Here is a 27,630-nt window from a genome sequence, read left to right as displayed (position 1 = left end):
CTGCTTGATAACGCATTGTGGATGTAGTTTTGTCAAGAAAGAAGGGAAGGAACTCCAATATCCGGGCCAATTCTCAAAGAAAAAGCTACAGTTTTGCACAAAAAAACTGGAAGCCGAAAGTAAATTTGCTGCCAGTGAAGGCTGGACTGATCGTTGGAAAACTCGTCATGGTGTCCGATTTGTTTCTATTTCCAGTGAAAAACTATCTGCCGATGCCGCAGCTGCCAAGGAGTTTTCTGTTAAGTTTCAAGAAATTGTAGAAGAAAATCAACTGTTGCCCTGCCAAGTGTATAACATTGATGAGGCAGGGCTGAACTTACAAATGTTGCCAACAAAAACGCTCGCAGCTTCAAATGAATCCGTGGTAGGAACGAAAATTGTATAAGATAGAATCACAGCCATGGTACCCACAAGCTCCCCTTGTTCGTCATTGGCAAATCTAAGGAGCCAAGGGCATTCAAAAATATAAACTTATTTTCCTTGCCGGCTTATTACCGCAATCAATAATCTGCTTGGATGGACTACAACCTTTTAAAATCCTGGATTTTCGACGAGTTTGTGCCATCGGCCGAAAAAGACTTGAAGCAAAAAAATCTGCCAGTTCGTGCTCTACTGCTGTTGGATAACGCACCATCACATCCATCTGAGGAAGATTTGGCGAAAGGGGACATAAAAGCTCTCTTTCTGCCTCCTAATGTGACCTCACTCATCCAACCAACGGATCAGGGCGTTATCGAATGGTTGAAAAGGCGATATCGCAGAAACTATATCAACTCAATCTTGGAAAAATCTGAAGGAGGTCATAACTTACTTGAGGCAATGAAATCCCTGAACATCAAAGATGCTATCTACACAATCGCTGCAGCATGGGATGAACTGCAACCTGGCACACTGCGGATATCGTGGTGTAAGCTTTGGCCACAAGTTATGACTGAAAATGAGCATACCGAAGATGAGCAAAACAACGACGCAATGGAAATCGTTAAAAATCTACAAACTCTGGAGCCGAACGTCCCTGCCAATGACGGTGAAGAGTGGAGTGGATCGACGAACGTGAGAAAGACTGTGCCACTTTGGAAGAACTGAGTGACGACCAGACTGTCGCCGCTGTTAGCCAGGAAACTGTGAGTGAGGACTCGGACGGCGAAGTCGAACCCCCCACCGGGATTTCACAGAACGATGCAGAAGACGCCTTTGACATCGCCCTTCAATACATCGACCAGAATCCAACTCCAACTCCAATGGTCCCGGTGCCGAAGGTGACGGTTAGAGGGGTTCTACTGTCAACAATTACCGCTGTTCTTTATTGGGAAAAAGCGGTTCGTGAGATTGATACAAACACCTTTCCTTGCTATCGCCTGAATTAGGAGTCATATTGCTTGATTGGTTTAAGTAATTAATAGAATATAAAGTAATTGGTATAAAGAATGCTTTTTTCCAAACTTTCTATAAAAGAAAGTCAGCTATCAAGACATTGCTTTTGTTCTATTACTTTATTTATGACTGAACGTTTCTAAAACTGAATACACTCGTCCGTGTTCTGCTCTGTAGTCGAGATCTGGCAACGCCGTTCCCTGTTCATTGGCTGACTGTGTTTTGTGACGTCAGATGCGCAGAACAAACCTTAACTCGGGCGCCAAAATAAATGACCCACACTTTAGCCAACAGTGCGCGCGCGATGGCACAAGCACCGCCTACTACAGCTGCTATTGCCACCTTCTCGACAGTTTAGTGAAGAAGACGAGGAATGGCTCAAGTGGTTCTCCCAGTTTGAGGTGCATGTCATCATTCACAATGTACCAGGCACAGTGAAGCTTCCATATCTGTTATCCAAGATAGGCAGCGCTGTGTTCCACCTCATTCAAAAACCTTTCCCCAACGACACTCCGAGTGAAGTTGATTATGAATAAGTGGTAGCGGCACTAACTAACTACTGAATGTGGTCGCAGCTAGGTATAAATTCTTCAATTGCAAAAAATGGTCAGAAAAAACTTATCGTGAGTGTGTAACAGATTTGCAGGGTATGGAAAGGAAATGCAAATTCAAATGTGCTTGCAGTGCTGTATATTCCAATGTTATGTTGTATGATTCGATCATGTACAACGTACCTGACCTCAAACTCAGAGAACAGATTTTGAAAGAGTCCGATCCATTAATTCTGCAGGTAGCGCAAAGAGTAGATCAGTAGGATTCCGGTGCCTTGCCGGCTCACATATCTGAGCAGCCAGCTATTTGTCGGGTTGAGTCCATTGTTTCGGAGCGGCCCATTCGGCGGTGGCGGCAGCTCGCCACGCGGAGTAAACAGCCTTCCACGCCGCAGCAGCAGCCTAACGGACGGCTACACAGGCCAACAGAATTGAGTCTTGCCCTTGGTGTTATTCGTGGCACAAATGCCAAAACTGCCCCTCGCGACAACCTCAATGTTATGCTTGTGGTAGGAAAGGGCATGTGCAATCTGTATGTTTGCAGCAGAACAATCGTACGAATTCGGCCCACTCACAAAAATCTAGTCACATGGCCCATGTCATTCATGCAGTATATTCAAAGTCTGTAACAGGCGTTAGCAAAACTAGCAACCGTGCAGTTTCATCAGTGGTACGCCAGTCAAACAAACTTTTTGTTCATTTACTTCTTTGTGGGAAATGTGATATTTCAATTAGAAACAGGTGCCTCTGTCACACAGCTTAATCGCCACACTTATGAACTCTCAGGCTCCCCATGCCTGTATAAAACTAGCACACAACTGACGGCTTATAATGGACAAGACAGTCCCATTCTCGGAATGTGTACTTTGCCTGCCATATGTCGCTCGCCTACGCGAACAGTGACTCTTACAGTGCTACAACCACGCGATTGTGAGATCACATTTAATCTTGGTTCTTTTGATTTGTTTGGCTTTACCATTCACAACAATGAGTTGTCAGCGTCGGCATTCCCTGCAAAAGACAGTGTAGCTACCTTGCTACAAGAATCCCCGCAACTCGTTTCTTAAGGTTTAGGCTAAGCTAACAACTTTGCTACACTTATTACGCTGAAAGACAATGCTTAGCCGAAATTTTTCTGGGCCAGAACTGTTCCCATGGCATTACGGGACAAAGTCGCGGCTGAACTCAAAGAATTGCAGGATATCGGAGTTATTGCGCCCATATCAGTTAGTCAATGGGAAAGTCCACTGGTTTTGCTCCCCAAATCTTCAGCTTTCATTCGCCTCTCTGTTGACTTTAAGTCTACATGTAGTGTTGGCAGAAGAACCAACACCGAGTTACTAGAGGAGGCAGGTTGGCATGAGGAGGGAAGGGGTATACTGACGTGAGCTCTGGAACATGACAATGCATTAGAATTCAGAAAGCGGACATTATTTGTTTGATACTTAAGTTTAATCCATTAATAGTAACGTCGCTCTTGACGGTACATGAGTCACAATATTATTTGTTCAGAAGATATGGCGCCTTGCTAGGTCGTAGCAAATGACGTAGCTGAAGGCTACGCAAATAAGAGCGTCTGTAGACGGTGAACCATCGCTAGCAAAGTCGGCTGTACAACTGGGGCGAGTGCTAGGGAGTCTCTCTAGACCTGCCGTGTGGCGGCGCTCGGTCTGCAATCACTGATAGTGGCGACACGCGGGTCCGAGGAATACGGAGGCTAGGCGCAAATTGAGACGCGTATAGCACGTGTGACGTGCCGCGACACTACAGCGCGACACGCACGTGCCGCATGCATATTGCGACGCGTACACCGTACTTAGCACGCGCCGACTGGCGACGCTCTGCGCTGACAGAACCGAAGCCCGCGCAACCTGTTTCTTCCTCAAACGATTTTACACAAACTATCAACTGAAAATATTTCGTTTTTGCCTTACTTGTAGCGTTACATGTCAGCTTCGCGGTGAAGTGCCGATCACCTCGGTAATGACCATTCTTACTGTGATGTACACATTTTAGTAAGACACTACGCAAAACTCAAAATGTTTGCAACGAAAATTAGGGGTCGCTATGATTTTGCGTTTGGTGCGTATTACTTCATATGATGCTGCGTGATCTCGAAAAAATGGATCCCACGTAGCGCGCTCAATTCCGATCTCACGCCCGCGAGAATAAATACTCGCAACATCTCTCATATCTCCTAAACCGCTCGAGACATCGAAACGAAAGTTTGGCGAATGATGCACACAAGGAGAAGAGTGTTTTGTCAGTTCTTAAACACACGGAACTTTCTTATTATGGCGATATATCAGTACTTATACTTCCATTTTAATTTACTTCACTTCAGTGACTAATTTGTTAAGAGTTATCGACCGCTAGCGAAATAAGAGCTTCCTAGTATGAAAATAAACATGAAATTTCTGCTTTTATGTTACTGCAAGCTGACACTATGAGGTTTTTCGTAAACTATTGAACTCTGTGATTGCCAATTACTTTTTTAATGAGGCACTCCGTTTCGGAATTCTGTCGCAATAGCTGCTGTGAGATCAGTTTGGCAAATTACATTGCGACAAAGGAAGTACAATTAAACTAGTCACCAAGAAAAATGCGGCCTTTACTCCCAAACGGTGATGCTTCTTCGAATGTGAAAAGGTTAACAACTCCCACAAAAATAGGTTGCCAGATCTGTTGGAATTTTGGTGGAATCTGCATAACCCATCGTATTTTTAACACTGAGCGACTGAAATAGAAACTTACCTAAGGATTTTATTCCTTTTCTTGATCTGAGCAGTTCCTTCAGGTGGAATGATAGGGACATGACAGATACTGGTTACTCACCTACGGCTTGCCAAACTGACAATGTGTGATCGCGAATAAAATAGTTGTTACTGAGAAAAATAAAAAATTGATTTGTCGCACAACACAATGGCCAGTGTATTGTCTGCAGCGGAGGATACTCGAGTTCGAAAAACATTGTCATGATAGCAGATCAGCCTTTGTCAGCAGTACATTTCAACAAATTAAATATATCTAATCATGACACTCTTTTAGGATATTTTTATTTTCGTAATAATACCGACCATTTTCTTCATTTGTGTAGCCTGTTGTATATTAGTTTATAAATGCTTATTATGTGCTTCCAAGAATTGAAATCCTTTTTCTCATGACGGCGAACCAATTAAAACATTGTTATTTGTGACTGCTTTTCGACTCTTTCTAGCTTGTAGTGGAAATGGGATATTCACAAGCGTGTAGTACAGTGTGTCGTATTACATTATTACATTCATGTCCAAGTAATCACAGTGAGACTTCTATGCTTCAGATCTTGGACGCTTTTTACCAGGAGATTACCCCTTTCCAAATTTTTTGTAACAGATCGTACAGATACGCCAACATACTAGGCAGCGAGAAGATAACCTTGCTTTGCTTACCGGAATTACTTCTTAACCACATGATTTTATAATACTCCTTGCTTCCTTATTCACTACCCTCTGTCGCTTCTTGCGATCTGAAAACATCGCGGAGGCATACGATACAATTCCAGCTGCCAATGGCTCACCAGTTACTGAAGTATGCATTTTTATTGACAGAAGAAAAACAAAACAAAACTATACAGATATAGTATATACAGATACAGTATAATGTACTAACAAAGAAATCTGGAGCGTTTAATTGGCGAAAAAAGAAACACTACCCAAAGGCAAAAAAATTTTGTATAGAGTAAGGCAATATTTATCGTGTGGGCAATACTACCACTGCAGACGTGAGTCGTTCCTATGTGAGCATATGGCCGGGCTACTTTTCCGCTCCCCTCCTCAAATTTCCCACGATGCTCGAGGCAAGCGCGACGCGAGAAACTGTGCCTCAACCACAACGCCGCGCGACCTGGCGCAGGCGCGTGTCGCGTCCCAGTCGCGCCGCGTCGCAATTTGCGCGGTCCCATTTGAACCTGTGACCCCCCATGAACCATGGACCTTGCCGTTGGTGGGGAGGCTTGCGTGCCTCAGCGATACAGATAGTCGTACCGTAGGTGCAACCACAACGGAGGGGTATCTGTTGAGAGGCCAGACCAACGTGTGGTTCCTGAAGAGAGGCAGCAGCCATTTCAGTAGTTGCAGGGGCAACAGTCTGTATGATTGACTGATCTGGCCTTGTAACATTAACCAAAACGGCCTTGCTGTGCTGGTACTGCGAACGGCTGAAAGCAAGGGGAAACTACGGCCGTAATTTTTCCCGAGGGCATGCAGCTTTACTGTATGATTAAATGATGATGGCGTCCTCTTGGGTAAAATATTCCGGAGGTAAAATAGTCCCCCATTCGGATCTCCGGGCGGGGACTACTCAAGAGGATGTCGTTATCAGCAGAAAGAAAACTGGCGTTCTACGGATCGGAGCGTGGAATGTCAGATCCCTTAATCGGGCAGGTAGGTTAGAAAATTTAAAAAGGGAAATGGATAGGTTGATGTCAGATATAGTGGGAATTAGTGAAGTTCGGTGGCAGGAGGAACAAGACTTCTGGTCAGGTGACTACAGGGTTATAAACACAACATCAAATAGGGGTAATGCAGGAGTAGGTTTAATAATGAATAGGAAAATAGGAATGCGGGTAAGCTACTACAAACAGCATAGTGAACGCATTATTGTGGCCAAGATAGATACGAAGCCCACACCTACTACACTAGTACAAGTTTAGATGCCAACTAGCTCTGCAGATGACGAGGAAATTGAAGAAATGTATGATGAAATAAAAGAAATTATATTATTGTGGCCAAGATAGATACGAAGCCCACACCTACTACACTAGCACAAGTTTAGATGCCAACTAGCTCTGCAGATGACGAGGAAATTGAAGAAATGTATGATGAAATAAAAGAAACTATTCAGATAGTGAAGGGAGATGAAAATTTAATAGTCATGGGTGACTGGAATTCAGTAGTAGGAAAAGGGAGAGAAGGAAACGTAATAGGTGATTATGGACTGGGGCAAAGAAATGAAAGAGGAAGCCGCCTGGTAGAATTTTGCACAGAGCACAACTTAATCATAGGTAACACTTGGTTCAAGAATCATAAAAGAAGGTTGTATACATGGAAGAATCCCGGAGATACTAAAAGGTATCAGATAGATTATATAATGGTAAGACAGAGATTTAGGAACCAGGTTTTAAATTGTAAGACATTTCCAGGGGCAGATGTGGCCTCTGACCACAATCTGTTGGTTATGACCTGTAGATTAAAACTGAAGAAACTGCAAAAAGGTGGGAATTTAAGGAGATGGGACCTGGATAAACTAAAAGAACCAGAGGTTGTACAGAGTTTGAGGGAGAGCATAAGGGAGCAATTGACAGGAATGGGGAAAAGAAATACAGTAGAAGAAGAATGGGTAGCTTTGAGGGATCAAGTAGTGAAGGCAGCAGAGGATCAAGTAGGTAAAAAGACGAGGGCTACTAGAAATCCTTGGGTAACGGAAGAAATATTGAATTTAATTGATGAAAGAAGAAAATATAAAAATGCATTAAATGAAGCAGGCAAAAAGGAATATGTTGTTGTTGTTGTCTTCAGTCCTGAGACTGGTTTGATGCAGCTCTCCATGCAAGGAATATAGACGTCTCAAAAATGAGATCGACAGAAAGTGCAAGATGGCTAAGCAGGGATAGCTCGAGGACAAATGTAAGGACGTCGAGGCTTATCTCACTAGGGGTAAGATAGATACTGCCTTTGGAGAAAAGAGAACCACTTGTATGTACATCAAGAGCTCAGATGGAAACCCAGTTCTAAGCAAAGAAGGGAAAGCAGAAAGGTGGAAGGAGTATATAGAGGGTCTATACAAGGGCGATGTACTTGAGGACAATATTATGGAAATGGAAGAGGACGTAGATGAAGACGAAATGGGAGATATGATACTACGTGAAGAGTTTGACAGAGCACTGAGACCTGAGTCGAAACAAGGCCCCCGGAGTAGACAACATTCCATTGGAACTACTGACGGCCTTGGGAGAGCCATTCCTGACAAAACTCTACCATCTGGTGAGCAAGATGTATGAGACAGGCGAAATACCCTCAGACTTCAAGAAGAATATAATAATTCCAATCCCAAAGAAAGCAGGTGTTGACAGATGTGAAAATTACCGAACTATCAGTTTAATAAGTCACAGCTGCAAAATACTGACGCGAATTCTTTACAGACGAATGGAAAAACTAGTAGAAGCCGACCTCGGGGAAGATCAGTTTGGATTTCGTAGAAATGTTGGAACACGTGAGGCAATACTGACCCTACGACTTATCTTAGAAGCTAGATTAAGGAAGGACAAACCTACGTTTCTAGCATTTGTAGACTTAGAGAAAGCTTTTGACAATGTTGACTGGAATACTCTCTTTCAAATTCTGAAGGTGGCAGGGGTAAAATATAGAGAGCGACAGGCTATTTGCAATTTGTACAGAAACCAGATGGCAGTTATAAGAGTCGAGGGACATGAAAGGGAAGCAGTGGTTGGGAAGGGAGTGAGACAGGGTTGTAGTCTCTCCCCGATGTTATTCAATCTGTATATTGAACAAGCAGTAAAGGAAACAAAAGAAAAGTTTGGAGTGGGTATTAAAATCCATGGACAAGAAATAAAAACTTTGAGGTTCGCCGATGACATTTTAATTCTGTCAGAGACAGCAAAGGACTTGGAAGAGCAGTTGAACGGAATGGATAGTGAGGATAATGGAATGTAGTCGAATGAAGTCGGGCGATGCTGAGGGAATTAGATTAGGAAATGAGACACTTAAAGTAGTAAAGGAGTTTTGCTATTTGGGGAGCAAAATAACTGATGATGGTCGAGTAGCCGACATCACATTTTTAGCCCTACAACATTTTAAAGAGAACTGTGGGAGAAACTGTAGGCCTTTGTGTAATTTATGTGTAGAATATTGTCTTTTCATGTTGGTGCTGTTGATTAGTTTCTAGAATATAGTAACTGGAACGAAGTTGTATTCATGACTGTTACACTATACAGTTACAGCAAGGTTTAAACATGCTCAACATTTTTATCTCATTCATTATCCAAGACTTTTCGATATTATTGAACAGTTGACATTGTTGCTTCTTTTTTCTTTACCTATTAAAACTATTTAAATTTTGCTAATTTTTGTTACATATGAGCCAATGCCGTAAGCTCTGGCTTGCAATATGTTGAATGAAGCATCATTGAGAAGGAACATGTCTCTAAGGCCCGTTGCGGGCTAGGCGCAAATTGAGAAGCGTATAGCGCGTGTGGCGCGGCGCAGCACAGCGCAGCGCGCCTTTTTGTAGCATGTTGTTGTTGTGGTCTTCAGTCCTGAAACTGGTTTGATGCAGCTCTCCATGCTACTCTATCCTGTGCAAGCCTCTTCATCTCCCAGTACCTACTGCAACCTACATCCTTCTGAATCTGCTTAGTGCAGTCATCTCTTGGTCTCCCTCTACGATTTTTACTCTCCACACTGCCCTCCAATACTAAATTGGTGATCCCTTGATGTCTCAGAACATGTCCTACCAACCGATCCCTTCTTCTGGTCAAGTTGTGCCACAAACTTCTCTTCTCCCCAATCCGATTCAATACTTCCTCATTAGTTATGTGATCTACCCATCTAATCTTCAGCATTCTTCTGTAGCACCACATTTCGAAAGCTTCTATTCTCTTCTTGTCCAAACTATTTATCGTCCATGATTGACTTCCATACATGGCTACACTCCATACAAATACTTTCAGAAATGACTTCCTGACACTTAAATCTATACTCGATGTTAACAAACTTCTCTTCTTCAGAAACGCTTTCCTTGCCATTGCCAGTCTACGTTTTATATCCTCTCTACTTCGACCATCATCAGTTATTTTGCTCCCCAAATAGCAAAACTCCTTTACTACTTTAAGTGTCTCACTTCCTAATCTAATTCCCTCAGCATCACCCGAGTTAACTCGACTACATTCCATTATCCTCGTTTTGCTTTGTTGATTTTCATCTTATATACTCCTCTCAAGACACTGTCCATTCCATTCAACTGCTCTTCCAAGTCCTTTGCTGTCTCTGACAGAATTACAATGTCATCGGCGAACCTCAAAACCCCATACGTCGTTAAAAACGATATGGCTGTAATAGATATCGACTGTAGTTCAGAAACTTAAGACCAGCTTACAAACTTTATTCTGCTCTCAACTGAGAGGATCTAAGTTCTGGTAATCAACGAATTCACCAAAAAGATGATTCAATATTTAAAAATACCATTTGTTTACCTTACAGAATTGTTCGGTACTCGCCACTGGCTGCTTGCGTTTCTTTTAGCGAATCATACTCCCCGTTTCAGCCACAAGCACTGGAGGCATTCGATAGCTGTTTTGAGTCCGAACCACTTTTGTTACTGCGTGAGCGATGGAGTGGTCGTGAGCGAAAGTAATGCTGGTTATACACTGGAGAGCCAAAGAACACCTGCCTAATATCGTGTACGGCCCCGCGAGCAAGCAGAAGTGCCGCAAGACGACGCGCTCTGAAGTAGTGATGGAGGGAATTGAAATCATGAATCCTGCACCTCTGTCCATAAATTCGTGAGAGCGCGACAGGCTGGAGATCTCTTCTGAACAGCACGGTGCAACTCAGAAGAGTGTTCCTGAAGCCACTCTGTAGCAATTCTGGACGTGTGGGGTGTCGTATTGTCCTGCTGGAATGCACAATGGACATTAATGGATGCAGGTGAACAGACTGGATACTTACATACATGCCACCTATCAGAGTCGTATTTAGGCGTATCAGGGGTCCCATATCGCTCCAACTGCACACGCCCCCAACTATTACAGAGCCTCAACCAGCTTGAACAGTACCCTGCTGACATGCAGGGTCCATGGATTCATGAGGTTGTCTCCCTACCTGTACCTGTCCATCCATTCGATACAATTTGATACGACACTTGTCCGATCTGGCAACATGTTTCCAACCATCAACAGTCCAATATCGGTGTTGACGGGCCCAGGCTAGACATAAAACTTTGTGTCGTGCAGCCATCAAGGGTACACGATTGAGCCTTCGGCTTCGAGAGCACATACCGATGATGTTTTGTTGAATGGTTCGCGTGCTGACACTTGTTGATGGCCCAGCATTGAAATGTGCAGCAATTTGCGGAAGGGTTGCGCTTCTGTCACGTTGAACAATTTTCTTCAGTCGCCGTCGGTCCCGTTCTTGCAGGATCTTTTTCCGGCCACAGCGATGTCGGAGATTTGTTGTTTTACCAGATTCCTGATGTTCACGGTACACTCCTGAAATGGTCGTACGGGAAAATCCCCGCTTCACCGCTGCCTCGGAGATGCTGTGTCCCAACGCTCGTGCACCGACTATAACACCACTTTCTAGCTCACTTAAATGCTGATAACATGCCACTGTAGCAGCAGCAACCGATCCAACAACTGCGCCAGACACTTGTCTTATATAGGCGTTGCCTACCGCTGCGCCATATTCCTCCTGTTTACACACCTCGGTATTTAAATACGCATGGCTATACCATTTTCTCTGGCGCTTCAGTGTATAAGAATGCACACGGTTGGCAAGAAATACCCGTACCCCTATTACGGATTACTATTTCATTTGATTTATTTCAGCAAAAGTATTTACGCATTAAGTGTCCAATATATCAGTATGATGCCAGGTGTTGTAGAGCGACATGTATTGCGCAGTTCTTCCTGAGTAGCACGGCGAGGTGCAGAGAAATGCGCCTTGGTGACTCCCCATTTACCGAGTTGTCAGGTGTGGCGAGGTCAGGACTTAACTGGTGGCCATTTCATCGGAGCTAGTGTTGCTGATGAACCATGATCTACCCACCGTCCCGAAAAATGTTCATTTACGACTCGCGCACTGCAATAGCTTAGTGAGGAGTTGCTCCGTCTGGCTGCAGTGATATACGTTCTGTGAGGCCCCTTTCCTTAAGTTGAGATATTAAGTATGTTGTAGCATGTGTAAATCAATTTACGCCATTTACAGTCTCTTCAAACAAGTACAGTCCAAGGAGATGTTGTGATGTCATCGCTGCCCTTATCATTACGTGATGGGCCGCACGCGGTAGCCGCGTGGTCTCAGGCACCTTGCCACGATTTGCGCTGCTCCCGATTAAGTAGTGTGTAAGCATAGGGACCGATGACCTCAGCAGTTTGGTCCCACAGGAACTTACCACAAATTTCCAAATCACATGAGGGGGAGTTCCTTTATAACTTGACTGTGTAATGGGGATTCCCTTTGGACTAAAAGATAATATTTCTAGCTGCGATAAATGGCACACTCATTGAAAACGTAACCTTGGCACGGTTCATTGCATTTAGAAACTGAGTTAACAAAGTGCAGCTTGTTAAAATGCGCTCATTCCAGTCTGTATCCGAAACTCGTCTACGAACGTCTGTCGAAAAGATCGGACCTTAACCCTTAAATGTTATGGATGGTCTCTCAGACAACAACAGTTTTTTGTCTTGTGATATTTCACTCACCCCTGTGAGGTGAAGTAGACTCTTCTGTGTCCCTTCATACAGGATAGCAAGCTACACTATGTAATCAAAAGTATCTGGACACCCCCCCCCCCCCCCAAAAAAATACTTTTTCATTAGGTGCAGTGTGCTGCGACCTACTTCCAGGTAATCCATATCAGCGACCTCAGTAGTCAGACATCGCGAGAGAGCAGAATGGGGCTCCCTGTGGAACTCTCAGACTTCAAACGTGGTCAGGTGATTGGGTGTCACTTGTCTCATACGTCTGTATGCGAGATTTCCACACTCCTAAACATCCCTAGGTCCACTGTTTCCGATGTGATAGTGAAGTGGAAACGTGAAAGGCCGCGTATAGCACAAAAGCATACAGGCCTACCTTGTCTGTTGAGAGACCACCGATAGTTGAAGAGGGTCAAAATGTGAAATGCGCAGACATCTACCCACACCATCACACAGGATTTCCAAACTGCATCAGCATCCATTGCATGTACTATGGACAGTCAGGCGAGAGGTGACAAAAGTTGGATTTCATGCTCGAGTGGCTGCTCATAAGCCACACGTCACGCTGGCAAATGCCAAACTATGCCTCACTTGGCGTAAGGAGCATAAACATTGGACGATTAAACAGTGGAAAAACGTTGTGTGGAGCGGTGAATCATGGTACACAATGCGGCGATCCGATGGCAGTGTGTGGGTATGGCGAATGCCCAGCAAACGTCCTCTGCCATCGTGTGTAGAGCCAACAGTAAAATTCGGAGTCGGTGGTGTTATGGTGTGGTCGTGTTTTTCATGGAGGGGGCTTACACCCCTTGTTGTTTTGCGTGACAGTATCACACCACAGGCCTACATTGATGTTTTAAGCACCTTGTTGCTCCCCACTGTTGAAGAACAATTTGAGGTTGGCGATTGCATCTTTCAACACGATCAAGCACCTGTTCATAACGCACGGCCTGACGCGGCGGAGTGCTTACATGACTGCAATGGACTGGCCTACAGAGAGTCCTGACAGAACACCTGGGCTGCCATTCCCCAAGAAACCTTCCAGCACCTAACAGAACATATGCCTCCAAGAGTGGAAGCTCTCATCAAGGCAAAGGGTGGGCCAACACCATATTGAATTCTTGCATTACTGATGGAGTGCGCCACGAATTTTTAAGTCATTTTCAGCCTGGTGTCCGGATACTTTTGTTTACATAGTGTATACGTGTCAGAAATCTGGCACTGTTGTCGCAATTTGTTTCTTTTTTCAGGGGTGGAGGGTGGTGGGCTTGAGACGTCTCTGAGACAGACCACAATATGCGTGTGTCGTGTTTAACGTTACATTTTCTTCATGGTGAGAAAAGCTAGACCTTCTATGCAACGTTTTCTATGCAAGGTTGACGTGGGTGCTCAAGAATGCCTCAGTAAATTCTCAGATGAAGACTTTGAACACAGTAATAATGACACTGATTTCGAGTATGTAGTGATCCACGCTAATTTGGAGAACGAAACTGAACGTAATGAAGATGTGACAGACGATGGTCAAGTGCCTTTTTTGGTAAGAGCAGAAAGATGTTTTCGATGGAGAAAACGGAAGTCACTGACTAACGTAAGAACAAGGCAACTCAACACTGTCTTGCAGCTTCCTGGATACAACAGATTCCAAATAATCTCAGAGAAAACTTGTTGTTTTTGGAGATATGAGTCTCAAATACAGAAATATTTTTTTAATAACAAAAAACATCAGCCTCTTGTTTGAAGTGGAAAACAATACATCTGTCTCAAAAGTGTGGTGTTCCAATTCAGTTGGAAATTGTAGGAGGATCTGTGTAACACGCACGCAAGCTGAAAGTAATTAAAATAATATCCAGGCCCTCAATACTTTCTTCTTGATTTTTTAAAATAAAAAATTGGCGAAATTTCTCACTTGATAGAATTATGGTTGGAATAATCCCTCTAAGGCTGAAGCGATGAATAGTAAACTCAAGTACAATTTGTCGCAACTGAAATGTACTTTTCTATACAGTTATGTTGCGAATCTGTAATACTATCTCCCTGACAATAATCTGTGAGTGAGTAGAGAGGCAAATATGTGCTGTTATTCCAGTAATACACGAAACAAAAATAAACTGCAAATTTTGCTATGTTTTAGTTTTCAAATTGTTTTATATTCTGCATTGTGTACAAGATGTAAATTTACATGAAGTTCGTTTCCAAGAAGTGTAGCAAACAACAGGAAATCATGAAAATATATATACACCAAAACAGTGGTTTTATACATAAAAATAAAAAGGGTATCTGAGAGACCCCCTCCATAGTAATTGTGTCTCTGTCAACATCCATAGTAGCTAAGGGATAAGGTCTTTTTTCATGTGACCTCACATTTTAGTTCTCGGCATACCGAGTTCCCAAAGCACATTTGTGTGTCGACTTCAAAGGAGACAGTTCCGTCGAAGCGGAGACTCCGGCCCACGTTCCTTCTCGTGTCTTCTTCCTGTCACTCGGCGGCCTGTGTCCAACACTGCCAAAAGCAAGAGCATGTTTTTCCAATCCAGAATGGTAGCCTTTCGTGGTGCAGACTTATTAAATCTTTCCTGGGGTAACCCATAAACTGTCTCATTGTGTGTTCTTCATATACCCAAACACTTGTCACTAAGCGCTTCTCAATAGTGTGACTATGACCGCTCACCTCTGGCATGGCTACAAATTAAAATTTGTCTGTGTAAACATGTATGCATGAATTCCAACAACTGGTAAGAAGTAACACAGATACTAACCTGCACATCATCATCTGATACTGAACAGGGGTTATAGGGGCATGGCGACTTCTCGCCCATCCTATAGATACTACAGGTACTTTGGAATCCAAGAAATCTGCAGCACAAATGCCAAAGGAAAATAAATATGACTGACAGAAAAGTGTCGAAGCACTCAAAGGTCCAAATGGGGACATGACATACTTCCATCAGGTGTCAACAGAGTGAATAAGCACAAACTTTGCACTTTCTATTGAAAAGGATCACCACATAATATTACACTGGAAGTAAACTACTTCGAATATGTATCTATAATGTTGATTAAAATTAAAAATATACAAAAGACTTGATCATACTCATTGCTTAAGTTAAATGGTAACTACCATTACATGGCTGATGTGCCCCTTTTTAGGTTAAAATTTTTTAAATGTAGTAACAGAATAAATAAACGTTTCCCATGATAATGCTATCTAATCTTGAACAAATGATATAGAAGGTTTATCTAGTAGCCTGGATAAAAATTATGTGTTTTTAACACTTCATTACTCACATATTATTGACGTTATCTTCCTTATACATACCACACGTTAATAAAATTCTTGAACTGCTTTGCGTATGTCACTGCGGACACCAGGAACTAAGTTGCAGCAGCTACTGCACTGCGATACAATTACGTTCCCAATTATCAGTACTAATAACCAGAGTGTAAATGCTGTGCTTTCTTCAGGTTATTGGTTGTCGCTAATTAGTGTTCTGTTTATAAATTTCCTCCTCAGTTACATTGGAAACCAGCAAAAAGCATTGACAGATATAAGGGATAATTTCGAAATAATACTAAAGAAAGTTGGAACTGCAATTCAGTGTTAACTGCACTTTCTTCACGCATTTCACACTTACATCTAATTCCTCTTTTCCTACCCAATTTTCAGTTCTTCGTCAACACAGCGCAGTCCCATGCAAAATAATCCTCTCTGAACATATCAAAGTTTTGCACTGTGTCTCTAAATAGTGCTGTACTTACAAGAGGACCCCACGTCCTTCCCCCCACTGATATGATTCACATTCACAAGGAGTGTGGAGCAAGACGAGGACTTGAATATAGGTAAACAGGAACACGCAACTCTCTATCGTCTTCAAGAAAATCGTCTTTGAAAACTTTAGGCATATTTATATACTTTTTATTGTCACTAATATTCAAAGAGTCCACAGCCTAGCGAGTAAGCTCTGCCGGTAAGTCTGATTTTTTTTCTCTCTTTTTTTCATTCCCAAGTAATTCTAACAAATTTATTATTTTCATACTCTTTATCCTGAACAAACAAGAATTTTTTTGGTAAGAAACTGGAAATAAAAAGACAAGACACAAGAATTATCAATCAAATCAGTACATTCATTTTATTAATATATTCACATTTGTGACAAGTACAATGTGTATCCTACAGAGAACTGCTGAATCTCGATGACACTGACTGTGCAAACAAGGAAGACAATAATTACTGTGACATACAGCAGGTGTAATGGATGCCTAATCTTTGCAAATGCATTGTTCTTTCAGTGTAAAATGAACGTGGTTTACACACAGACCATTCTCGCTAGTCACACATGGTGCACCACACATACCTGTTATTAGAATTACGTGGCAATGAAAAAAACAAAGGGAAGTATCAACAGCGGGATTTGATCCAGAGACCTGATGCTTACAAAACTAAGTGCTTACTAGCTCGGATGCGGACCCCTTGAATTATAGCGACCATACAAAGTATACAAGCACACCTCAAACTTTCAAACTCAGTTTTCTCGAAAAGGTTGAGAGTTGTCTCTTCCAGTCTACATATGTTTAAGTCCTACTCATGCCCAACACACCCTGCCAATACAGATCAAACAGGTGAAGAGAAGATCGTACTGTCTCCTTGTTGTGAAACTCATGAGGCAATTATTAGCATTAAAAAACAATAAAGTAGCAATTGTATGGTTGTTATCTCATGTTCGCTTTTGTTTCCTCTAGCACAAGCACTTGTTCACAGATGCAATATAGTCAACAATAGAAAGTGTCAAATTGTTTGCGAATGCTCGTTTGTTTGTCTTCTCTTTCATACTGTTGTGTACATAGTTCCGCGTAGTCAGCGTGTACACAACTTTCTCACTAGAGCGCGCCCCGCTAAGCACAACAGCGCAGGCGCAGCACTTGTCCATCTCCACACTACGAGATGGCGCTGCCATAGAGACGGACCAAATTCTGCTTCTGCAGATCCGTGTAGTAATATGTAAGGCAGCCAATGAGATTGCTGCTAACGTAGAACCTTTTCTCCTCGCGGATCACACTCATGCAGTGATACATGAATGAGCGAAGTATTATAATGAGTGTTCAGACCTCCGATTAGTCAGTCTGCATTTGTCTGCACCAGTCTGCATTTGTCTGCACCAGTCTATAGTCAAGTTTCAGTCTGCGCCTAATAAGATTACCATATTCCTGTACATAGCCACGAAGATAAATGTACAGACACTTTTGTCAAGTATCATAAATATATGTGAGAATAAGATTAACATACCAATACCAAAGGAACTTCGGATTGTCAATTGTAAATAGCATCCAGAACCAAGTTAAGTAATTTTTATGCTTGTTATTATTGTAATAAATGTGTGTGAAAATTAATCAAGTTCTGTTTAAAGCAATAAGACCACGAGACATATTGCTGACACTCGCCTACTTCGTTAGAGCGACAAGTCAAATAATCTGACGGTGTGTGTACCGAAGGTCTTACAGTACCCACACCACACATATGCTCTGGTATAAATGAGATTTTGTAACAATCATACTCAACTAAGACGTTGGTGAAGAAAACGAAACAGTGCTCCTAACAAGGTCCAATCGGGGGACAAATGGTATAACACCAAAGGCGATATCGATATTAAGATAGAACAATAAAACCGACACAACCATAATGTCAAAAGGTATTATGTTAATTCTAACTAACCAGAAAACCCCAAATTTCTTAAAGAATCAAGCTCCATGCATAAAACAGCGTCAGGTTTCTAATTACTGTGTGTTAAATATTTGACATGATGCATGCGAGCAATAAATATAAAAAGTTTAAATTTATGTTTCAAGTTTTCTGGAAGTCCTCAAGTGTACCCATTGTCAAATACTAGATGCAAATACTCTGGATATCTGCATGAACAGAGTTAAGTTGCTTCCAGATGTATGCATAGCTATTATAATTAATGTTCTGGTTTCAAAACTCTGTAACAAAAGAACTGCTGCTCAGAATGACATCATATCTGAATGCAATATTATCAAAGAACGGAGAAACGTTATCAAAAATTCTCCACTAGATATCGCTGTAAGCATCACAGTGTAAATGGGTTTGATTACAAATGACAGATGAATCTCAATACTATGGCTATGGTGAGAATTTCACAGGAAACCAACCATACTGTGCAATGCCTATAACTGTACAAGTTTGTAATTCAACAGTCTTGGCACTGTTAGTATGCCCACCCACCATGCCAAGGTTGAAAAACGTTGGATGGAAAAATCAGTTTTTAATTGCCCTGAGGCCAAAAACCACAAACAAAGCAACGATACATCAATATTTAACTGTCCTGAGGTCAAAAACTGCATAAAAGCAACAACGAAACTGGTTTTTAGCTGTCGTGGTGAGACTGGCGCAATACATGATCCCTCAAACATCAGTTTTAGACCCGATCCTATTTCTCCTGTTATTTAATGATCTTCGTCTTCACCTACAGACTCGGATTGAAGCTGCAGTCAACCAATGTACAGCTCTACTGGATTCATGGCTTACAGTTAGTAGGCTACTTCTTAGTGAAAAAAGACTGTAGGCCTAACATTTCATACAGTCCAGAACAGAAATCCCACCGTCCCAACTATAGGTGGAAATAGTATTGAACTGGTAAATGTAATTAAATTCCTTGTAATATCTATATCTGACACTCTAAGCTGGAAAAGGCACACTGACAGCATAGCTACCAAGCTAAGTAAAGTATGTTTTATGCTTCTGTCAGTCAGGGAAATTCACAAATATAAATATCCTAATGTCAGTATACCATGCTCTTTTTCACTTAATCCTCACATACGAGCTCATATTCTGGAGCCACAGTTCTGAGGCCAATAGAATATTTAAGCTCCACAAGAAAGCTGTAGGGATAATGTTATTTAAAAAGTTGAGACTTTTCTAAATAACTATTCCTAAAAGTAGGTATTCTTCCGCTTCCATGCCGGTACATACTGGAGACACTAAGTTTTACAAAGTGACCTGAAACAGAACCCCGACTATCACCAGCACAACACTAGAGGGAAATACTTGCCGACACAGTTTCCCAATTCCACTAAATTGTAGGCTAATGGTGTAAAATGTGTGGGGATTAAACTTTATAATCATCTACCACTAAACATAAAAAACATCAACAATCCAGCATATTTTAAAATAAGGCTTAGATCTACATTATTAAAAAACTCTTTTTTTTTTAACTTACATGAATATTCTGAGTGTGATTTTTCTGTGTAATACAGAGTGTTTATAAATGAATATCAGAGTTTTAATGGTTTATAATATTTATTTTATTAAACTTACAGTTATAAATGATATGTCAAATGAAAGAGCAACTCAAACAGTTTTTTCAAGAACCTTAAAAATGTTCGATGTGAGCATTATTTTCACAAGGCACACATCAAGTCTATAGCCGAGTTCTTCCCTAATGTTGATAAGTGTGTCTTCAATGATTGTAGAAACAGCTGCTTCAATCCGGCTTCTTAATTCAGGGAGGTCTGCTGGTAGCGGAGGCACGTACACACGATCCTTGATGAAGCCCCAAAGGAAATAAATCGCATGGCGTTAGGTCAGGTGAGTGTGGAGGCCATGCAAAGCAAGCCCTGTCATTGGGCCCTTGCTTGGGTACTGTGAAGTTCAACCAATCACATATTGCGGCAAAAACATTGCGTACTGGTGCCAAACACAACTGTTTGAGTTGCTCTTTCATTTGACATATCATTTATAACTATAAGTTTAATGTAATATATATTATAAAGCATTAAAACCCCAATATTCATTCATAAACACCCTGTATATTTGCACAATTGTCTTTTTGTACTATAATTTATCTTCAAAATGTAAATTTCAATAAGACCTAACCGACTGTAAAAAATTGATCTACTTGTATGTAGATATTTTTATCTAGTAAATCTTAACTATTGTATAAATTATGTAATGCTTACCTGTACTTAATTTTATTTTAATTGTATCCTCAAAATTTAATTAGGCCTTGTTGACCTCAATTTTTAACAGCTTGTGAGTATACTAGGACTATATCTTGTAATCTATAACTATTATACAATTGTCAAAGTCTAGGTGTTGTGTATTTTTTTAAATATTTAGCTACTATGATCACTTGTCCCATATCATGTAGTACTCCCTGAACACAAAATGATTCAGTGGATCAATGAAGAATGAATGAAAAATGCTGTTCACCATTTTCTGACAAGTTGAAATCCAGAAACAGCATGTTCCACAACTGATGGGAGTGTCTCATGGCTCACATTCAAAATGTTTTGCGCACCGTGTACCTTCAATTCAGCTACATTTGTAATCTGATCATTAAACACAACAACTTTCAGATAACTCCATATCCGAAAGTCAAACGGATTCAAAGCATCGTTCAGATAACTCCACAGCCAAAAGTCACTTGGATTAAGGTCACGTGACCTGAACGGCCAGGTAATAGGAAAATGATGAGTGATAACTGATTGTAGCACTTCCAAAATGCAGCAGGTGCCTCACTGGCTATGCAATGTATGTAAGAGTGCATAAAAATGATCCTGCCCACATATCCGCACTATTGAAGGGTCAGATTGAGGTTGGCGAGCAAAAGACTCATAGCGTTTACCAGTGACAGTACAGGTAGCGGGATGTGCAGAAGCCATCTCCTCGAACAAGTATGGCCGTACGATAAACAAGGCCGTCAACCTGCACCACGCACTTACATTAACAGACTGAAGCTGTACAGGATTTTCTGTTGTCCATATTCTGCAATTCTGTGTATGGATGTGTCCTTGGAGATGGAAATGGGCTCCGTTTGTCCACAGAACATTCCATAGCCATTTACTGTCGACTTTCATGAGAGTAAACATTTCTCTAACTGACAGGTCAGCATAAACAGGTTCTGGACATGGGTAATTTCGAATGGGTAGCAATGATTTTGTCACCAATCTACTGACTGGTTTGATGCAGTCTGTCACAACTTCCTCTTCTTGCAAATCTCTTCATATTAGAGCACTACTCACACCAAATTTTGCTCAATTATTTTTTGGGTGTTTTCCAATCTCTGTCTTCTCCTGCAGTTTATACACCCTACAGCTCCCTCTAGTTCAATTCAAATTTTCTTGATGTGGTAACACATGCCCTACCAACCTGTTCCTCCTTCTTGTTAATTTTTTCCAGGTTTTCCTGTCCTAGCCATATCTGCATAGAATCTCATTTCTTATCTTGTCAGCCTATCCCCCCCCCCCCCCCCTTCCCACCCAATTGTCAACATCCTTATACAGCACCATATCTCAAATACTTTGATCCTCTTTTCAAGTTTTGCCCAATCCATGATTAACTTCCACCCAAAGCTGCACTACATCAGTATATTCTCAAGAATTTCGTCCTCAAATTAATTCCACTGTTTGATACTGATGGATTTCTTTTGGCCAGATATGCCCTCTTCATATATGCTAATATGCCCATTATACCCTCCTTGTTTCATCTATCACGACTTGTCCCCAATGTTGACATAAAGGTTACCGCTATTCTCATTTATGCTGCTCCTTATTGCTTCCATCTTTCTTCACTCTCAAGCCATATCCTACACTCATCTGACTGTTTATTCCATTCAACATGTTCTGTAATTCCTCTTCACTTTCACTGAGGATAGCGACATTATCAACGGATCTTGTCATTGATATTCATTCACCCTCAATTTTAATACCACTCCTGAATCTTTCCTTTATTTCTGCCACAGCTTCTGTGAGAGACTGACACACTGTTTTACACCCTTTTTATTCTGAGCACTTCGTTTTTGGTCTTCCATTCTTATTGTTCCCTCTTTGTTTTTATACATGTATGTATAAAATTATAAACAGCCGACCAGTTGCAATGGACAAAGAATTCTTACCTAGGTTTCGACAAACATAAATTTGTCTTCTTCAGAAGGTGGCAATTTTACATTGGTAAGGACTAATGTACCATCGCTGTTTTTACAAATGTCGGAATAGACCCATTTGTCAAAAATGAAATATAGACCTGAATTAGGGTTTGTCAGGTAAATATGAAATAGTACATGGATTTTGCAGAGCTCACAACTTCCTAGTAAGCTGCGTGTACATTTTGGACATGCTTTACAACTGTGTTGACTGAATGATCACACTACCAGGCAGGCAGCACTGTCACTGGTGCAACTGCGGAACTCAGCTGCCCTCAGAGTTGCCATTTATTGTGACCATCTGTGTACTCTATTGACTTCGTTTAGAATAAATCATAGATTAGATAAAGTTGCACAAACTATACAACTGGTACTCACTATTGCATTTCATCAGATTCGCTGCCGCGTGTATGATGGGAGTTCAATAAGTAGACAACACATTTCTCTGAAAGCTGGTCGGTTTTATTCAGGATTCCAATACAATATATTATTCCCCATTCCTTTGGTTACAAAACCCTATATTTCAACATAATTTACAACCAATGCGACAGCCTCAAAGTCAGAAGTTGCAAGATCCAGGCTGTAGGGTGGATGATAAAAGAACAGTCTAATGAAGTTTTGTGAGCTTCTCTCAGCTATGCAGGCTTGTGCGAGGCCTTGCACCATCATGAAGAAGGAGAAATTCATACGCATTTTTGTGCTGACAGACATGCAGAAGCAGTTCACAATGTCCTCAGGGTGTGCACAGGCAGCCAGTACGTAGGAGATGGAACAGGTTTTCGCAAGCTTGTTCCAATGACAGATGCCTTGCCCGATGACACACTGTGGTTTTGTTCACTGCCAACTCTCCACAGACATTCTGCAAGTGTCTATAAATATCTGCAAGGCTCTGGTTTTCCATCAAAAGAAACTCAATGACAGCTCTCTGCTTGGAATGCACTTGTGTTACAGGCACTACTCTGAGGCCACCTACAGTGCTGCCACCTACCAAAACGTCATGAAACTATTGGGGCTGAAGCACGAATATTTCACGATGTTCCACAACAAATTCGTCAACCAAAATTGGCCGAGAAAAATAATGTGTTTCATTACTTATTGAATAGCCCTCATATTTCCGTGGTTTCTTTAATAACAGTCTCAAAAAGAAGTCGCTTTGGTCAAAATTATTATTTATCACACTAATACCCAGTGGAGGTACACTGCTCAGTGATAACAGACTTGATTGGTTGCGAAAGCTGTTTGCAGCATTGGTGTTTGGTACAGTGGTCTTCCAAAGAGCGTGTGGTCTGGCCTAAGCAATCCATACCACACTGGCAAAGTATTTTTCTAGATTCCAGTCTGCCTGCTTAGCTAAGTGGTAACATATCTGTCTACCATACAGTGGAACAGGATTCAAATCCCTGCCAGGTTGGAGATTTTCTCCACTCTTGGACTGGGTGTTGCGTTGTCCTCATCATCGTATCATCATCGTCGACACGCAAGTCGCCCAATGTGGCGTCACCTGAAATAAGACTTGCACCCTGCAGCTGAACTCCCCAGGGATGGGGCCACCCAGCCATCAATGCTACACGATCATTTCTAAAATCCAGCCTCCTGCAATCACGTCATCCTTCACTGATCCCAGTAGTTCTGTAATCTTAAATGGTTGTCAGAAAACAATGTTAACCTGAAATTTCCATAGCATTCTGGCTAATTTGAAAGAAATATTGCTGATAAAGGGAAGAAAAGCTACAGAGTTTGCTAGTGTGCTCTCCTCTTTATCCATTTCCTTGTTTTTGGCTTTAATTGACATTCAGTGTGCTCCATGAACAACATAGTCACTGGCAAAAACTTACAACTATGCTGAGGGATACTATATGGACTATCAAATGCAAGTTCATCATACGGAATATGTGGAAGAATAATTTAAATATTATTGGCTTTTGAGCACATATCGTGGAGATGTGGGGCCCCAAAGTGAATTTGACATTCCCGTAACTGGAATTTAGATGGCTCCAGAATTGATGAAGTTTCTCTTCACCATAGGGCCACTCTAAACAAATGTCATTCACATATCTCCAACAGACAACAAGCTTAAAACTTGCAGAGTCCAATTCTTTCTCCTCAAAATCTTCATGGCAATTAAGAACTTTACCAGAGGTTCACATGAGTGGTTTCAAAATGTGCACAGCTATTAATTAACTACAGGAATGCATGCTGTTGGTGAAACGGAGCAAGAGACTGAGTGTTTCGCAGATCAAGTGTGTGAACACTATAGACACTAGTCAACAACATTCAATATTCTGTGAATAAGTGTGATAGCATTATGTTCTGCTGCTCCGATTACAACATGGAGCTGCAAAATGACGCTTGCACAATATAAAAATGAAGAGAGACAAAAATAAACTGTACTCTACCTTTCTGATTCACTGCCATTACTTGTCAACTGTACTTCATGTTTGAGCTCCTGAAAGAAGAAATAAAAACATCTATTACAACAACAACAATAATAATAATAATAAAATAACAGGTTCACTGCTACTGTATGGTGCTGCAGCATGGACCATATGTAAAGCTAATGTGAACACTGTTCCAACAGCTGAAATGAGATATCTATGGAATGTCAAAGAATTCTATCTCTTAGATGCATCCCAGTTAACAACATATGGAAATAAGAAAATGTGAAAGCAGTGCCAGACGTCTCATCTCACTCAAAATGGCTTCAACACATACAATGGTGGTGCCCAAGATGAAAATACATGGTTATTCTAAATGATGGAACCACTTTCAAAAATTCATATGTATTCAAGTAAAAATCAAAAATGAACAAACTTTACACCAATTAAGAGAGGAAGTTTCAAAGTTTTTGGTAGGCGGTGGCAAGCAGGCAACGACTGTTTCAGAAGCGGCTGGTAGCTTTTGTGCGGCAATAGGCCCATTCCATTTCACTGTCAGTTGTGAGTGGGATGGTGACTGTGGAGCACAAGGTTTTCTGCATTCTCGAGTTCGGATAAAGTGAGTCAAAAAGTGCAGTGCAGCAAGCATTTTGTACCAAATTTGGTATTCGACCACCAACTCGCAAAAGCATTTGCCATAGGTTTGAGCAATTTAAACAGCTGGGAATGTATGCAAAGGAAAAAGCACAGGCCAATCACGTGTGTCAGAGGACGATGTCCGACTGATTCAAGAGTTTCGTGCGCAGTCTCAATAAGTCTACCAATGGAGCCAGTTGAGAACTTTGTATACTCCAACCGACTATATGGAAAGCTCTGAGAAGGCGTTTGCTGTACAAGCTGTACCAATTCCAACTTGTGCAGGCTCTCTACCCTAGTGACAAAGAAAAGTGCCTCGCATTTTGTGGTTATGTGCTGGCAAAGATAGAGGATGAAGCATTTCTAAGGCATATAATTTTTAGAAATGAAACAATGTTTCACTTTAGTGGAAAAGTCAACCCCCATGTACAGACACAATGTTCGCATATGGGGTTTGGAAAATCCACATTCACCATTGAAATACAAAAGAGACTCACCGAACATCAACGTGTTCTGTTCCATATCCCATACAAAGGTTTACGGACCATTTTTCTTTGCAGAAGGAACTGTAATGGGAATCACATACCAGGACACATTGGAATAATGGCTGTTACCTCAAGTTACAGAAGATTCCCAGGACTTCATTTTTGAACAGGACGGAGCTCCACCCCATCGACACCATGATGTGCGAGCTTTTTGAATGACTCCCTTCCTCAATGCCGGATCTGTTGCGGGAGACTCTAAGTCCTGGCTCCACACTTCTGGCCATCGAGTACTCCCGATCTCACACCCTGTGACTATTTCTTACAGGGTGTGAAAGAATCTGTTTACATCCCACCTCTACCAATCACTCTGAACAATCTACGGAACCAGATCACTGCTGCCGTGCACTCAGTAACAGCAGATATGCTTTCCCACATGTGGGACAAGTTTGGCTACCACATTGACGTTTGCCATTCAGCCAATGGTGGCAACACTGAACATTTATGACATTTATCTTATTCCTAATTATTAAATAATTATTAAAAGCTAATTATTTACAAATTATTACAAAATATTAAACAGATATCAAACATTAAGGAAAAAAAAACTCTGAAACTTCCTCTTTTCATTGGTATAAGGCTTTTTAATTTTGGACTCTAATAAATACAAAGTTTTTAAAATGGGTTCATCATTTAGAATAACTTGTATACAATTCCTGTGCGGAAAGCCATGCAGGCTGTCTGTGAAAGCATTGGAGTGACTCATAAAACTGGGCATAATTCAGGTAATTAATTATAATGGAATTAAAATTAAAGGTGAAAAACGCCTTTCATCAGTAGTCATCTGATGGGTTTTATGCAACCTACCACAGTTTCCTCTCCTGTGCTAACCTCCACATCTCAGAACAGCACCTCCGCACAACCTCCTCAGTTATTTGTCATATGTATTTTAATCTCTATCTTCCTCTAAAACTCTTGCTCTCTGTGGCTCCTTCTAGTACCACGGAAATTATTCATTACTGCATTTGTCGTGTGCTAAATACCATATCAACTGCACCTCAGTTTGGTCTAAAAGGAAACTGTGTTTCTGGCAAGGTATTACCAAGGAGCAGCAGATAGTGAGACAAAATTCTGGCCACTTGCAGGACAGTGTCTTCAACAACCATTACCTCAGCACTCAGACCAATTTCTTTCCCTATCATACTAACATTATAACAATTCTTACTAACAGGTCTGAGGCCTCGATCACCTACACATGACATCTAAAATTGCTCGAGAAATATCGTAAGTGTTCCCTCGGGAAAATACTGAAAGGGAAATGGCAAGACCAGTGTGCCAATATCAGTAACCTGCTGGAAACAAATACTACCAGCAAGGAGCCCATCATTATCAAACACCTACTTCGGGTTGTTCGTATTACCCGCATGCCTGATAGATACCTACCAAAACAAATAATGTACTCCTAATTCAAAAATAGACAACAAAAGCAAGGAGGGCAACTGAAACTGTACAAGAACGATGAGAAATACTCTTTAAAAAGGGCCAAAGAGACACCAGTATTTGGGAAACCACTGCCAATGATTGTCAAACACCGTGTCCAACTGTTTGTGGTTGTTCACAGTACTTTGAACAATTACGGCAAGGACTGCGATCCAATACGTGGAACCTTCAAGAAAATCTCATGACAAACAACCCCATACAATCCGTGGTTAGAATGGACAGAATGTGCCCTCACTATAATAGAAAATGTGGTTCCGCGGGATCTATACATGGACAAGGGGAAAAAAAAATTCTCAGATTTTTGCC

General features: G+C 41.4%; 1 protein-coding gene across 1 annotated transcript in view; it reads right to left on the bottom strand.

The window, feature by feature from the left end:
* LOC126292122 (gastrula zinc finger protein XlCGF17.1-like) overlaps nt 1–27,630 on the bottom strand; it is a 139,781-nt gene that overhangs the window by 14,340 nt on the left and 97,811 nt on the right. The window contains exon 5 of the mRNA XM_049985953.1: nt 24,728–24,777. Coding sequence (XP_049841910.1) covers nt 24,728–24,777 — 50 coding nt within the window. The remainder of the gene's footprint in view (nt 1–24,727; nt 24,778–27,630) is intronic.

This window comes from Schistocerca gregaria, chromosome 9 (assembly GCF_023897955.1).
Source record: "Schistocerca gregaria isolate iqSchGreg1 chromosome 9, iqSchGreg1.2, whole genome shotgun sequence".
Lineage (NCBI taxonomy): Eukaryota > Metazoa > Arthropoda > Insecta > Orthoptera > Acrididae > Schistocerca > Schistocerca gregaria.
Note: the sequence above shows the minus strand (reverse complement) of the source record. Positions and strands in the feature narration are given on the sequence as shown.